This window comes from Gymnogyps californianus, chromosome 4, assembly GCF_018139145.2.
Source record: "Gymnogyps californianus isolate 813 chromosome 4, ASM1813914v2, whole genome shotgun sequence".
Classification (NCBI taxonomy): domain Eukaryota; kingdom Metazoa; phylum Chordata; class Aves; order Accipitriformes; family Cathartidae; genus Gymnogyps; species Gymnogyps californianus.
In genome coordinates, this window is record NC_059474.1 from 19,588,160 (window position 1) to 19,604,943 (window position 16,784).

At 36.1% G+C, this 16,784-nt stretch overlaps 1 protein-coding gene across 1 annotated transcript in view; it reads right to left on the reverse strand.

Moving 5' to 3' along the window:
- ADGRA3 (adhesion G protein-coupled receptor A3) overlaps positions 1-16,784 on the reverse strand; it is a 62,594-nt gene that overhangs the window by 20,408 nt on the left and 25,402 nt on the right. The window contains exons 4-10 of the mRNA XM_050895640.1: positions 16,275-16,346; positions 15,292-15,363; positions 13,591-13,751; positions 12,753-12,966; positions 11,618-11,782; positions 4,602-4,803; positions 1,247-1,396 (exon numbers count right to left, since the gene is read on the reverse strand). Coding sequence (XP_050751597.1) covers positions 1,247-1,396; positions 4,602-4,803; positions 11,618-11,782; positions 12,753-12,966; positions 13,591-13,751; positions 15,292-15,363; positions 16,275-16,346 — 1,036 coding nt within the window. The remainder of the gene's footprint in view (positions 1-1,246; positions 1,397-4,601; positions 4,804-11,617; positions 11,783-12,752; positions 12,967-13,590; positions 13,752-15,291; positions 15,364-16,274; positions 16,347-16,784) is intronic.

Genomic DNA, 16,784 nt, shown 5'->3' on the forward strand with positions numbered 1-16,784 from the left:
AAAAGAACTGACAATATGATGGTATAAGTGAATAGTGTCAAGAAATAGTTTGTAGAGTAATACCCTAATAAGAAATAACTAAGTCTTATTAATAGCTACTAAAAATTCTTAAATGCAATTGCACTCATGTTCCTTGAATATACCAGCAAATCAAAGGTTGACTTCAAATCAAACCAATTAAGATTAAAAAAACATCACCTAAGACCGAAAATACCTATAAATTTAACTTAGATTTTTTCATGTCATCTATTACCTTCAAACATCGCACAGTAATGCCAGATTGTGTCACTCTAGACAGTAAATCACAGCTGAGAAAAGAATATCCTTATAATGTAACAAATCATGCAGCAATCTAAAACAGGTTTCTATTTTTGACTGGGTACAAACTCAGCCATTTAATGAACTGCTTGTATAATTCCAAAATACACACACACAAAAAAAAAAGATATCGAAGCTATGACTGTAAAAAGGAGATTTAGCCTGCAAATTCTCCAAGGAGTTCTGCAAAGAATTTAGAACCAGCATTTATGGTTTGCTGAGGGTGGACGGGGAAAATTTGGCTTTTTTTTTTTTTTTTTTGCAGAAGTTTAAAACTGAGGCACTGTGGTCTCCAACTTCCCAACATGCACTGTACAGTGAGATCAATATAACCTCTGTTCAGCAGTGAAACAGAGAGTTCCTACCTACTGGTGGGACTATTCAACCACTCGCATTTTTCTCCCCAAGAATGAGCATTCTCTAAGATTTTATTTTAATGTCTTATCTTATATCCTGCAAGATATAGGAAAACTGAAAACCTTAGAGATACAGCTCAATACTGAATAAAGACAGCCTACCATGGTGGGAGGGGAGAAGATAAGTCTTGTTTTATTCATTATTGAGAGGATCTCTGAGGCTTTCATTATTTGTATTTTTAGATAAGAACACACCAATGAAAACCTGTGTGACCCACTCCATATTAAATAAAAACAGACTTACTGTACCTATCTCCCTGCTCCAGTGCTGACCAGAGGTGTTACTCACATTACAGGTCCAGTGAATGCTGGATCATCTCAGCGCGAATGCAAAGTCTGTGACCATGGGTCAGCAACTTCAGGGACCTACTAAACAAACAAAAACATGGAATAGAATCTGATAATCCACTAACTCAGTGCCTGCATCTAACGTTGAGAAGGTTTCACTGCTCAGCATACTTAAGGACAAACACTTTGATTATCTCTAAAGTGATGGCAAATTATCCAGTTACCTCTTTATATTTTTCAGCAAATCTTCCAAATTTCTCTATCATTTCAGCCACAAAAATAACATCCATCTTATCAGAAAAATTCGCTGCTTCAACTGTGTAAGCCAAGAGCTGTCTTGCTGTTGCCACTGCATTAGTAAGGTTGAGCGGCATCTACATAGAGAACAAACATAAGCATTTTGAAGAAGTGAAAATTAAGTACAAGATAGAGGCAATGCTTCAGCAACTAATAAATAAGCATTTTCCCAAAGAGGACAGCAATTCCCACGGGGATCACTGTGTTAAGTAGCCAGGGACTACCACCTTATCTGTTAGCAAAAACATTTCCTACAAGCCAGAGAACCAGCATTTGTACCTGCAGCCAGAAACTGAGTTTTGTCCTTTTGTCCTAGAAGGGAGAGAGGGGTTGCACCAAGAAAAGGAGGGGGAAAAAAAAAAAAAAAAAAAAAAAGAGAGAGTACTGTCAAATGCTTATTTTCCTTTTCACCAGAGCCTAGGTATGGCAACGCAAAGATCCTAAAATATGGCATTTTAGAGCAAGAGAAGCCAAAAGAAATTCAAACACACCCACTGCTGTAGTATTCACTCTTGATTCTGTAATTACAGAAAGCATTGGGAATGGCGCACACACAAAAAAAACCCCAACAAGATAGATCCTCTCTACAAAGCAGCTCATGATTTCATTCCTGAAACAAGCACCATGCTGGAAAATTCTTCACTAAATAGTATGCAACATCAACACGCCTGAGCTAGCAGGGACCAAAAATGCGAAATTTCATGTAGCACAGTGGAAAGCGGTGCAAATGTTATCAGTCATGTTCAGATGCTGTTTATCCATGATAATCCAAACTAGAGATGTTCCGTCTCTCTGTTTTTTGGTGTACAGATATCTAGTCTGCCCTACTGAATTTGCAATGTGCCACATAAGCAGAACTTATATTTGTCCCTGCTAGTCTTAGCACTTGTACATAGATTCGAATGCAATCAATGGAAGATCTTTTCTTTTTTTCAAAACACTGTCATGCATTTAAAGCGCAAATAAAGTTCAAAGTCATAACACACACTGAACAAAGTCAACTTTCAAATTCAGATATTCTGTATAATTTCTTTGAACTTTTTCTTTAAACATCAATTTCTTTTCACCTAAAACTATACATGTACGATACACAAACAAGAACAGTGAAATAGAAATGTTCTTGTATAAATGTTACAAAGGTTTCACTCCATTTTAAACTTAGACCTCTGCTTGACTTAAATTGCTTGGCAGAGTTCTAATGTTCAAAACGGCTCAACTACCTTTGTGTTCAAAGGCTCTAAAGATGCTTATAATACTATTACATTTAATATTAGTCTCAAAGGACAATAAATTTCTGTGCAGAATACTGCTAAAAATTCCAGACCTACTACACATAAAAAGAGGAAGGCTCTAATGAGTAAAAACAACTCCTAAAACCAAAACATTCCACTTCATTAAAAAAAAAAATAAAATTGAAACCTCTATTTCAGTGTAGCATACTTGTGTGCATGTATTTTTAAGCAGATAATAGGAAGTTATCTACTTCACACATGGAAATTATACTTCTGCTTTTCTGAAGATACCAATCTGACCCTCACATTTTAAACTTCCTAACACAAAGTTGGCAACATTCTTCCACAACCTGATAAATGTTGGCTAACCAAAACCAGTTATAACAGGCTGAAGTAATGTAGGCTCTTGGGCAGTTGCAACTCTAAAGTTGGGCTACAGTACATATGCAGGAGTAGTGTGGAGCTGTTACAGGCCTTGCAGGAAAAGGTGAATTCACAGGTGAGGAAAAAGCAAACGAGCAGCATCAAAGCTCTCAATAATCAAACACTCAACCATGCTGTGTCCCACAAAGGGACAACAAAGGGATCCCTGGCATCATCTCCCACCTTCTAACCAGTCATTAAGCACCACCACCCTCCATTTCAGCCCTCAAACATGTTTCTTGTGACCAAGCCATGGCATACACCTCTAGTGCTAGGAATGTAAAGCAGCAGAGCACAAATAGTTAAGTCAACCCCTAAGTTTATCTTGGGCCAGAACAGGCAGTCCTTTCCCTTTCTCTCCCTCCCACCCTTTCCATCTTTCTTACACCAGTGCTCATTGGTCCTCAGAGAACCAGAGCAGGAAGATAAAAAGCTATGTCTGCATTAGTAAGTAACTGAACATAGAGGGAGCAAGTCAGCAGCAATGCATCTACACGATATGCAGTTCAATGCTTTTACCTCAAACTAGATTTAGCCCAAGCCACTGGATATCAAGACTTCACTATATGTATGAATTGGAGACATCCTAAGGGCAAATATCAGTTTCGATCTCAATTGTCCCAGTTAGGGGCTGTGGTGCTTCTGATAAACAGTGTGAAGTTTTCTCTCAAAGAATGTGAGCTCACACACTGAAACACTCCGAACACACACAACACGCGGTAATCCTGAGGTCAGACAAGCACCATGGCCCATGTTAAACATGGGCGGTGCTACCAACATCATCAACGCAAGTGGCATAGCTGTATTATTAAAAAAAAAAAAAAAACAACCAAAAACCACCCAAAACACCACACCAAAAAACGTTCTCATTGCCATAGTTTCACCTGTTGCATTGATGCTAGTGATCTGACAGTACACACTGGAAAACATTAAGCTTAAACGAGAGGTTCAAAGCTTTATGGAGTATTTTACAATACAGCGCCTATACATATAAGGTTGGGTACATCATTGCATGGGTACATCACTGCAGAACAGTGCTTGTGAAAACACACATTAACTAGAGATAAGCCTCAAAAGGAGTTCAGAGCTGAAAAATTTTGTTTCATAGCTGCATTTAAAATCTAGAATACTCTCTTGTATCCTGGTGAGTACTACCAGATCAGAGAAGCCTAGTTAATACTCACTAGTTAACTCTCATCGGCCACACAGTGTCTATTAGAGGTTTACAGCAACAGAGGCAGAGCAGAGTTTGACTACTCTATTATTATAATGAAAATAGCTGTTCTCCATTACAACTTCAGCCTGCCTTGTTTCTTTACAGCATGCGGGCAGGACAGGGCATCCAGTTGACAAAAACAATCATGACAAGTACCATTCTCTTATGTTTTACACAAGTACACCAAAGAATAAAATTCTCCTTGCACTTTCAATCTGGGGGCACTCAAAATAGGTATCAAACCAAACTCTCAACATAAACCTACAAGTTCTACTGTTGTACTCAGAGGCACGTGTGCATCGTAATTCATCTAGACCACCACTATTACCAGCTTAAAAAAAAATGGAGAAACAGACTTTTGAGTTTTTATTTTCATTAAAGAATTTGATTTTATAGAAATGCACAAATTACCTGATTGAACATATAAAGAACTCGAGTCACATCATTTGCATATTGGCACCTGGAGTAGTCCTCTTCTGCCCAGTACCCTCCCCTGTCGCATCTGCGCCAGGCTCTTCTCTCATCTTGTGAGTTGCCAGGATATATGCCACTGCCAGCAGAATAACGTGTACACAGCAGGTATGCTGTGATGCCTGCCAATGTTCTAGGCCACCTGGGGAGTCAAAAGCAAAAAAAAAAAAAATTAGACAAATTTACATGACAAGTAAATAAAAGGATTAAGCACTACAATATGAAATAAAGAGACACTCAAAACTAAGCATCTCTAAACTATTTAAAGGGCCACCTTGGCTCGCCTTCAGTATTTTCAAGCTGTTCATATTTGTGTACTATTAACAAAATAAGTTCTAATGCTAGCATGCTTTTTTTGAATTGTTTCATGAGGTTGCAGGTGGAGAGAAAAAGGTGCTTATAAAATTACTAAAAATAGTTTACAATTTTTTTTTATTAAAAACAACCTTGCCTACTTCATGAAAAATTCTGTATTAACACTATAAAAACAGTTAAATACATAGTAGAAAGCCCTGCAAGCTTTCTACTTGTCCTGTTCATGTGCATCAATGTAATTTTCAAATGACTGCACTGATATCAATACTAAACTGCAGATATGAACAGAAGACTACATTTACACTAATTAAGAAACAGTAGCAGTAGTACAACCATTTTGACCGATTTTGCAACCAAACGTAATACCAAATAGAAATTAACGGGAAAAGAAAGTGTTCATAACGTTAAGAAAGTAGAAAAGAATTCCTTTCACTCAAGGTATGTGGAACTAAGCACTTTAAGAAAACTTCTAACATTCTCTCAATTGTCTCCTCTGTAATTTTACTGCATATTTTATCTGTATAAACATATACACAGATAAAAGTGAAATAAAGAATAATACAGAAAATTAAATTGCAATACACCTTTAGTGCACTGATCATTCATGAGCTCAGAACTGATTCAAAGGAAACATAAGAACAGAAGGAAACCATGCCTGAATTAAGCTGCAATGCTGAGAAGAGAGAGGGACAGGGACAAAGAATGCCAGCCAGTCTGCCTGCCCCTGCTTCTGGCCCCACCCCTGTTAAGATATGCATAAGCAGTATTTTATCATTCAGAACACTAATACTTAAAGTTTAAAAGCAAAAAGCATGCATACCTAAATTGTAGAACGCTAAGTATCTCAAATCCAACAACCCAAGGTTGGATTATTTAACTTAAGGTTTAAGTTAAACATACAAGGTTTAACTAAAACTGAGAGCAGAAGAGAGCTTCATTTGATCATCCCAGGCTTTCTGTACCATAATTAAGTCAAGCTCCATGAACAGCCTTAAGAGCTAAAATACTTTTTCTCAGTTTTAAGTATTTCAAAGGGCTTTGCACAAAGCAGTTGTCTCCAAAACTTGAAAAGGTCAAACAAAAAATTCTGTTAGATTACACTGTGATTTAAAGTTTGCTTTTATATCTGGACTGCATTTCAGTAAATGGCCATTTCGTCACTATTATTATCTAAATTAAGAGATGCTCAGAACATATCTATATTTGAAAAAATATATATTTCTGTGTTTGCAGGAGGATGCAGTAAACACCTTGAAGAATGTTCCATTTCAGGAAATTAAAATTTAAGTACTATTGCAAAAACAGAGAAACTGAACCATTCAGCTCCATTTTCCTTCCTATTCATCAGTTAAGTAACTTCTCTTACTGAAGACGCTGGGAATTATCACAGTTCTTTCTCAAAGAAAAGAATAACTGCAGAGATGGACCAAGGCAAAAGGCTACACTTCTCAATTATATTAAATGATGCAAGAGATTAACCTTTTGGGGTATACTGAAAGTCTTCTCTATCTCAAATCCGTATTTATTCCTAATCAGCTCCAACAGAACAATTTCGGCATGTTCAGTAACAGAAGACAGACTCTTACTTCAGGCCATTTTGGCAAAGACTACTCAGGTTTGGGCAACAAGCAACTCAAAGACAGCTGCTGGTGGCATCCTTAAAATGCACAGATCACGGCAACAACCATAAAAGAATTCAAAGTCAGTAAGGAATCTAATGGAAAAGACTAGGCCTTAATTACCACAAACAAAAATAGAAAACAAAGGCTTAAATTTTACTACCTTTTATAACAGCTTTGGCATTATGAATTAGTTCTCCATATTTTAGTGACATCATTTAGTTAAGAAATGGAGACTTATTATTATGACCATCACCATAGTATCTGAATACTAGAAGAGAGAGATTATTTGGGTATCGTAGTAGAGCTTCATCCAGCCTAGCAAATATGCATACACTTGTATTCAGAGCGTCAGCAGCCACTTCAAGAAATTAACAGAAGTGTCACCATCCAACCTTTATGAGAAAGGAAAATTTATACCAGAATTGGTGGCAATGGAGGTGGTTAAAAGAAAGAAGAAAAAAAATTTTTAAAAAATTAGAATAGTTTTTAAATGCCAGGAATTATATACAGGTATTTTAGAGAATGTAAATTAATTCAAAGAACAGGTATAGATTCTGCAATGGTAATGTAAATTATTACCATCTTTTCTCCTGTCTAGAAGAAAAACCAGCAGAAAGGACAAAAATCTTCCTTAGAAAAGTCACAACAGCCTTTGTGAATTGCTGTAATCCCAGTAGTGACCTTAGTGCAACATTACATGCACCCTAGCAAGCTAACAAAAACATCACTTTGGATCATGTCTGGCCAACTCTGATCATGGAGAGAGCAAGTTATGGATCTGCTGGGAAGGGGGGAAGGGATAAGGGGATACAATACATGTAAACTTATCTAAGTCTCTGAAATTTCTGTATGGACAAATTAAAATAAAGTCTGATCAACACAGACTGGAAAAACAAGTACAAAGATGAGCTACTTCTATGCTCCCACTTCTTATGGATACATAATGACCCTTCAGAGAATGAAGCCAAGAAGAAGAGAGGCAGATGAGCACAACTAATCATCTGGCACAGCTGCTAGAAGACATGCAGGCCCACAAATACCTTGCATAATACCCCCAAACCTCAGCTTCCAGCACGCAAAGTCAGGTTTCCAGAAACACTGACACCGGAGTGCCAAAACATAATTTCCAAAACAATTTTATCAACACTGAAATTTTTGTATTAAGTTTCCACATCAAAGATGCCACTTTGAAAGGAATATCTGTCTCTGTCTTGACAGTTTTCTAAAAGTTGTATTTCTGCAAAGCATTTTAAGTTAAAGCGTGGTCGGCTCAGTTTTGACTGAATGTATCACCTTACAGACTGAGTGCCACATGGCCTTAGGATAATTTGAACTCTGTGGTCCTGACAGATGTTGTATGACACAACCTCCAAGACAAATATTTTCACTGAAAAATGGCATGTGCCATTCCTTTCCTTACTATTCACACCTAGTGCTAAAGAATTAGAAAAAGAGAAACCAGAGTGAAACACTAGGACTCAAATGAAAAACAAGTTTTTCATGAGAGCTTTAATTACTATATTCTTAAACAAGTATCATTTCTAAGCTATATATATATATCTTCTGGAACTTCTGTAGCCATCAAATGGCAAACAGTGAGCGTTTCAGTGTTTAACACTACTTCAAAGGTTATTAGATTATCACAAGATTATTTGCCTTCTCTCTGTTCTTCTACTCCACTTCCCCTATTTTTTATCCATCTCTTTCCCTTTTGTCACTGTCCTTTTATTCCTACTGCATTTACTTTTCATTCATCTCCCTACACAGCATTTTATCATTTTACCATGATCTTCTCAAAAGAATACTAGCAATGCCAGACAGCTATATAGTCTGTGCTACCTTTATAACAAATTTAGATATCTACAGAAACATTTTACTAATAAAACTAATATATTATTCATCTAATGATTTAGAAAGCTTTCCACTAAACTGGACATAAAAGGTGGGCAGTTTAAAACTCCCAGCTTTCTGCCATAATCTCACATACACAAACCCAACACAAATGCGCAGTGTCACTAAGAGAAGTGCTTCACGGGGAACAGTGTCCCTTATCCTCTTTCCTCCCCCATTCACAATACCCCTTGTGCGGGTACAAGTTTCTTTGCAGCCCAGTGGTGAATGAGACAGGGGAACTGATTCTAGCTGTAACTACACGTCTCTTATTCCCTATTTTTGCTAAGTGAATGTTAACCTGGACCATTCTCAGCCATGAACTGTTCCCTCCCAATACCTGTATGAGATGAGCTGATGAGGCACTCTCCATGAAGCCAGGGAGGACATCCCTCCAGCAGGGCTCAAAAGGTGACTAATGACATGAAATCCTCATCATGAAAACAAAGGCTATGTAAGTTTGGCTGTATTCTTAATTTCTTGTGAGCCTGAGCTTGAATATCTTTCACAGTTTACCCAACTGCTAGCAGAAGTGCAAATTTGGACTGTATTAACACTCTTATTCCATCACTGTTTATAATTAGGTGCTCAAAATTTATCACATATACATGAGAGTAGACAGCTGTGGGGGAAAAGATGGTTCATTTACATTTAAGTACTGTAATTTCATTTCAGGAAAAAAAAAAGCCAGACCATGAGATTATAAAAGAATCCTTTCCTTCATGCATATTAATTCTGTTTTGAAAGCATTCATTTCTTTAAACCAACAATAACTTTCAGTTACAATGAGTTTTTATATCATAATTTCATTAGCTTGCAGGTAGTCTAGTATTTTTTGCTTATTATGTCTTAGTAATTCTCTAAATTCAGCACGACAATTAGTTTTAAGATTAATTACACCCAGTGAGTAACAGTTTTCAAAAGGATAATTCTTATATTTAAGAAAGAAGTCTATCAACTACCAGCATAAAATTATTCTAAACACAACAGTTGAGGGATTTACTGAAGCAGAAGCATTAGGTTACATTTTAACATGCAAACTGTATTTTCAATTTAATCATGGATTGTAACATATTCAGGGATGTTATCTGAGTAAGACTTAAAAGAATATCTAAATTAAAAAAAGATTCCATGATGAAGACAGTTTTTGCCTAATCTTTATAAACTCATGCTAAACTACTACTACTGAGCCAAAGACACTGAAGACAAACATCCTCCTTTGCTACACTTTGCTATCCCATCTCTGAAGGGATAAAATCTTGATGCCAGTTTTGAAACAGCTTCCAAGCTAAAATGACTAACCAGTTCCAACTAAAAAACTATAAAATCAAATTCACCTAGGATCATTTACAGCCATCTGCTCAGAACCATTTTCTCACTAGTCAAAGCCTTATTTCCATATGGTCTCAAAGGTGAAAAATTACTCTTTATTATTACTCTACCTAAACTACAAATGGAAGTCTGTTATAGTAAACCCAGACATAGTGAACTTTTTGATAAGCTGAACATTTCCTGAAATCTTATTTCTTTCTACTGAATTCCAGAGGGGGTAAATCCTATTACACTGAACAGTCACTGAACAGCACAGGTTAATTTAATGGAAAACACTTTGAAATAAGCCTTTACCATCTGTTTTCACCTCTAATGGCAAATCAAAGAAGAACGATTCACACTTGTATCATTAAAAAAAAAAAAACGCATAAGTGATTTAAATAGATGTGTTCTTTGATGAATACAGCATGCATCTGTTTGACTTTCTTCACCTTTTATCCTAAGCAGGAAGTTCTCATTTTCTAATGTAATGCTTATCCCTGCAGTTGAAACCACCACAGGGTAAAAAGAGGATACGCACAAAGTTTCTTATATAAATAATTCCTTACAATGTGGAAGTGAAGCTCTTCAGTAGTTCAAATTGCCTCTGTGCAGCAAGTGATCTTAACACTACTTCCCTTACTAATAGTTCCTCATACTCACCTACCCCTCTTCTCAAATTGTCCAACTGATTAACATAAAGATGAACTCAGAACAAATGCTCTCAGCCAAGACTTTACCTGAATTTTTGCTACAACTGGAGAAGGCCTTCTGCACTTGAAAGCTGGTCTTCTCTCCCCCCAAAAACTCTGTCCCAGCAACATGCTTTAACTTACTTTTCATTTCTTAAAATAGAAGATTTATGGTCTTAGATTAGCTGTATAGAAAGAAGACGAATTTAAAGAACTCTAATGTACACAGGGAAAGGAAGAAAAGTTTATAAATGTAAACAAAAGATCAAGCAGAAGATCAACATAGCCAAGCAGCATAAGAAAAGTGAAAATAAATGAGTGGGTAAAAGCAGTTATTACAACATTAAGAAACCCTACAAACCGTAGTGAAAACATATGCTATGACATACACTAATTCTCAGGAGCTACTGCAGGGAGGTACAACACAGAGTAGTTATAAAGGGAATTACCTTACACATAGAGAATCTATACAGAAGCTATCTGTTACAGCTGGCACCTCCAGGAGTAACGTGTTGTTAGAGTGACCAGCAGCAGAAAGATCAGAAAAGGGAAAACAGGTGAAGAGGTAAGAACAAAAGATAAAATACTCTGCAATAACCCACACAATGGAACATCAGAGCTACCACTGCAGTCCCAACAATCATTAAAAGGAAACACCGTTCATATTATTTACTCTAATACTCACGGGGGGTGGGAGGACGACACCCAAACTATATTACATGTTTCTTATATAGTGATTTTGTCGTACAGGAGCAGGAGGGTTTTCAGAACAGAATGATAACCTGGTGGAAACCCCTCCCCTGCCAGTATGCAGTCCAACTCTAACTTACAGATCACCTAAAAAGTTTTACTCTATTCCAATAATTTCATTTATGTATTTCAAATATCATAGCTTACTTTCCATCTCTTCCAAAGACGTGGGTTAACAGACTCAAAGTTTAACATTTCATGGTATAGTTGTGTGCACTTCTTTCAACACATACTAATTTAGAACAGTTGAAAAATCTATTACACACCATTTACAAACAAACATCCACATAGGTGCCTTTAAAGCATAATACCTTGGTTAAAAACAAAATGAAATGGACTTTTCTTTTCCCTGAAAAAAAAAATTGAGGTTACCAACCTGAAATCCCCTTTATTGTTCACAACCCTCTCTGGAGGGCAGTACTGCGCAGAACTTTCTAACACCACAATGTCTACTGTCCTTGTGTTATTCCCACGTCTGGTTTGTACATGGCAACCCCAGTTTCCTGTGGAGCCAGCCTGAATGTTTGAGATTGTCAATGCACTGGGAAGATAAAACAAACAAATAAAACCCAACAGTCTTGGAATAAAACTTATATAAGCTTTTACCAAAAGATGAGTAAACTACAGAAAGACAATGGAAGAAACAACCAATTACATACAACTGTGAGTGATCTTGAAAAAACAGAGCTATCCATGAATCAATGTACTGTAGTTAACAGAGAAATATTTACTATTCTTCTAGCTCTCAATTTTGCCAAGGTAAGAAAGAAAAAGAACAGCCATGGGAAAAAGTTCCTTGACTTCAGAAAGAAGAGATGAGAAGTCCAAATTCCCCAAGTGTTATCATTGCTCTTCGATACAAAATTTTTATAGTTGTTCCAGAAAGGCCAAACTAAAATAACTTCCCAAATGCATGATTTGTGATACAGTTAGAAGCCCTAATTTACTAATACAATTACAGGATATATAACCACTCTGTAGATGCTGAATGAGTTAAAAATCTGCTGCAGATAGAATAAATTATACTTATAGATCTCTGCTGGAGAACTTCAATATTACCAACTGTGGTGTGCTCAAAAGGAAGAGGAAAGAATCCATGAGTAGTTCGATTAAATGCCTTGTTTCCATAATTTTCATGTTGCAAGAGAACAAATTTATCCCACCACAAACATATTTTACATGAACTGCATTAGGTAATCCTTGGAGATAATTAAAACCCAACTGCAACAGTCCTGGGCAACCCGCTCTAGCTAACCCTGTTTTAAGCAGGCGGGTTTGACTAATCAAATCTCTAGATCTCTCTCCTCAAACTTGATAGTTAGCAACAGTGAGCAAACCCAGGTAGTTTAAGAGATGTGTGAAGTTACAGACTACTTCCCTACTTGGGATGTTTCTGCCTACATATGTTCACTCAGCAAGGACATGAGAGGGCCTTACTGGTTATAGAAATAGTCACTAAATCAGAGCAGAAAATAAGGAGTGGGAAATACATTTTCTCTTTATGGATTCACCTTGCAATCAGTGAGCAGTTATGAATCATATTTTTTTCAACAAAAATACCCTGGGACTCATCAGTTTCCACTATCTTTCCATCCTGATACCACAAGACTTGCATGTCTTGATCAATATATGAAGCCATACATTGGAAGGGTAGACTATCTCCTTCAAAGACAACTTGACGGTGAGATGGAGTCATATAGAAAGATGGCAATTCAAGCGGCGGTTCTAGAATTCAAGAAATGAAAGCACAATTAATAGCAAGATTCTGTTATACACATAATGTTCAGAAGAGGAGAAAAATACACTGAGTATCATTATTGATATAATCTCCTTGTAATCTGCATCTTGCAAGATTTATATAAAAACTACATTTGATGCATCAGAACAAGAAGGCTAATCAACAACAGAATCACCATGTAGGAAAGTCAGTCATAAAATGAAGACCTTTTAACTTCAGAAATTTGGGCTTGGAATAATTTGCACATCTGAAGTTGTGGATAGCTAGACTTTGGAAAAAAATTATCAGTTTCTGATTCCTTTTGTGAAGTTTAGGTAAAAATCCCTGAAAAACATGGATTAGTAGGAAAAAGGAGTTTATCTCCAGAGAGTGCTACTCATCCTTAGTTTCTACAGACTAACATCCACAATCACCAATTTATTTATTATTTATTTCCAAAAGCAAACAACACTGAATCACAACTAAAGATCAGTCATTGAAAAAGAATCACTGTTACCACTATCATGTAAGTGCTGAATTTCAGGGAAACAAAACAAAGCAAAAAAAGTCTGTTCACTAATAATAACAGAATATGGACTGGAAAATAAGTATCAGTTGTCAGGAGTGCTTACCGCAGGTTAGAAGCTCCTGCTTAACACCAGTCACTGTCTGTGACTGAAGTGACTTGGGATAGGCACATTTAGTTTCACGTACAGTTATATTTCTTTCTTTTAACCACTGATGCATCCACAGTATGTTGCAATCGCAAAGAAGATAATCAGTCTGAAATTCTCTGCAACACAAAGTAGGCATTCACAGTGACAAAATGCAACACTCAAAGGTCTGAAAGCTTGACATCAACAGCTGTGCAATGCCTCTCATTGTCATAGACACACAGACAACAAGCAGTCAAACCTCAGAATACAGTGGAGTTGCCTACCACTACGTATTGGGAGATACTCTAATCCTCTGCAAGCTGTGGTCTGAGAACAAAAGTACACACTCCCTGAGAAAAGGAACCCTCTCCATAAATATGAGGAACATCTAATACCTGCGCATGAAAAAATTTCTAGTAATTCCTTTCATGGAGGGAGTTCACATTATTTAAGTGAGCAATAACAAGGAATTGCTTGAATATGCATCACCATATTGCTTCATTTTAGCAATCAAATGCTTTAACAGTAAAATCAACAGAAATATAAAAATAGCCTTTCACCTATTTCTCTTTTCAGAACCACTATTCACACAATTTTAATGATAGTTTTATTCTGCTTTATATGAAAATCATATAAGGCTTTTCATTGATTCATAGTCTTCTCTGTATAATTTAATACTTTCCACTAAAAAGACATACCAAATCCCCCCATAGGTGTCTGTTGTAGTCAGCTAAATTAAAAGAGAACATAAATATTTTATTTGTTTAGAAACAGTTAAAAATGTATCAAAACATATCACTGTGTCTACACTGTTTTTACTTCTAGTGAAAACATATTTTTGTTTTCTGTCTGCAAATGTCTAGAGGATAACACAACATCACAGGCAGAACACTTCAAACACTAAATCAGCATTCCTGTGAAACTCCATTTGGTCTTTGTTCACAGGAATTCCTCCAAGCACACACATTTTTTAATAGCAACAGTTATATCCAGGTTCTCTTGTCAGACCTGTGATGTTCTTGGACAGCAACCTTTATGTACACAATTAAAATACCAGGAATAACATCTTATGAACAATTAAAAGAAGCTGGAGGAGGGAAACATTTGCCTTGATAAACAAGAAATTAACTCTGTGTCAAAGCCAGAAGTCAGAGCTTTTGAGAAAGTCCCAGTACAGTGAGCCAACTGTCACAACTACCAGGGAAAAATGCAAGCTAATCATCAGCACTGATAATTTTTTTCATTTACTTTCTTCCTTCCAAGATTACAACTCCCATGAAATTAAAGAAGAGAAAAATAACGTGAGAGGTTGAGATGTACCCCCTGTTACGTGTAACAAAACTATACTGTTCTTCAAGGACTAAGGTCTTCCTTTAAAGTATTTGTTCCCTTTGTTAAAAAAGGTGTAAAATGCTATTTATTTAATATAAAGTAATAAATGATGCATACAGAATAAAACTTTCAGAAGCCCAGATGCTGGTATAGCTTTGTTCTCTCAGAACACCCAAATATCTGTACATACATTTCCCATGCACTTATTCAGATAAAGAAACCACAGTTATGAGGTTTAAAAGTAAAACTGCAAAACTGTAATACAAGGAAGTGTATATGAAATGTTTTTTTTTTTAAGAACACAAATGATCATGCAAATTAAGATTAGATGCAATAAGTACTTACAGAGACTTTAGCGAACCAAGATGATCAAATGTTCCCTGTGTAAGTGTAGAAAACAGATTTCCAGAAAGATTCCTAAGAAATAAAAGTATCATGATTTGAACTCACGTTCAAGCAACTGACATTTGAAATAAAAAAAATCCCTCCTCAAGATAACATTATTTTAAAACCTACAAGATACTACTATGACACTCTGTCATAGGTCACAAGACTGTAAGAATAGTAATCAGGTCTGATAGCCTGGCGAAAATCCCAAAACAAACTGTTCCCCAGTACTACTTTTTTAGCTGAAGAATTTTAAGATTGGGAACAAGGATTGAAAGCAAATACTTTATTTTTATTTAAAGCAACAACTAGCACGTTTAGCATACGTTCCAAGAAATTTAAAATTAACTTTGTTGTTCACAGTGAATTGATGTGTTGCTATTAACATGCTACAAGAAGCACGTTCAATCTAGCAGAATATTTTTAAAAAATATTATACATCCAATTTTCTCTATATCAGTGAAAGCACAACATAAGAAGCTAACAACCAGAGCAAAGAAACATTCCATAATCTTACATGCTATTTTCCTGAAGTAAATGAAGAACTACAAAACATGCAAGAAAACCAGCAAAACAATACCACACTGATACCATGGTAGAAGGCATGGATATTAAAAGATTCTATTAAATATTTTTCTAGGTAAAATATTTTGTACAGTCTGCTACTCTCCCCATCCCCTCCACCTCTCCCCACTATACCTTCTAAGAAACTGGGAAATGGTTACAAAGCAGATAGAGCACTGAGTAGTATGGTTTTCGTTGCCCCCGCTGCCCTTTTTTTTTTTTTTTAAGCTTGCTACTGAGTAACAGACCACAATCATAGCCACCCTGCATGTCTTTCAAGCACACACTTAAAACAAACTACTCCCATTGAAACAAAGAACATTAACTTACATAAGACTAAAACTTAAGAAGTGAGATTATATACAAGTTATACTTACAATCTAATAAGATTTACAAGTCCTCTAAATATATCTGCATTCAGGCAGCCTATTCTGTTATTAGTTAAGTCTCTATAAATGGGAAAAAGCAAAAATCAGAATAAACTGTTTTATTTCCAAGTGACATACAGTCTACAAACAGAAGTATTTCAACTAAAATTCACGAGTAACAGATTGCACCATATATACATTTAGTCTTTTTCGGCAAAACCCAAAAGGTACTGCTATATAGGTGTACACACATGCACATAGAGTCCTTATTCCATTTCTAAAGTAATAATGGTTTGCCCACATATAGTTAAATGAGCCTAGCCTTACCAGTAAATCCCCTTAGAACAGGCTTGTCTTACATCACTACAAAGTAAATTTTCGTATTTGTACAGTATATTCATCACATGAGCTACATCACTTAATTTTTTCACGTGCCAGAGACCTATACTAGTGCATTTATTGTACATAAATAGGACCACTTTTCTATTTATACTTACATAAATATTTAAATATTATATA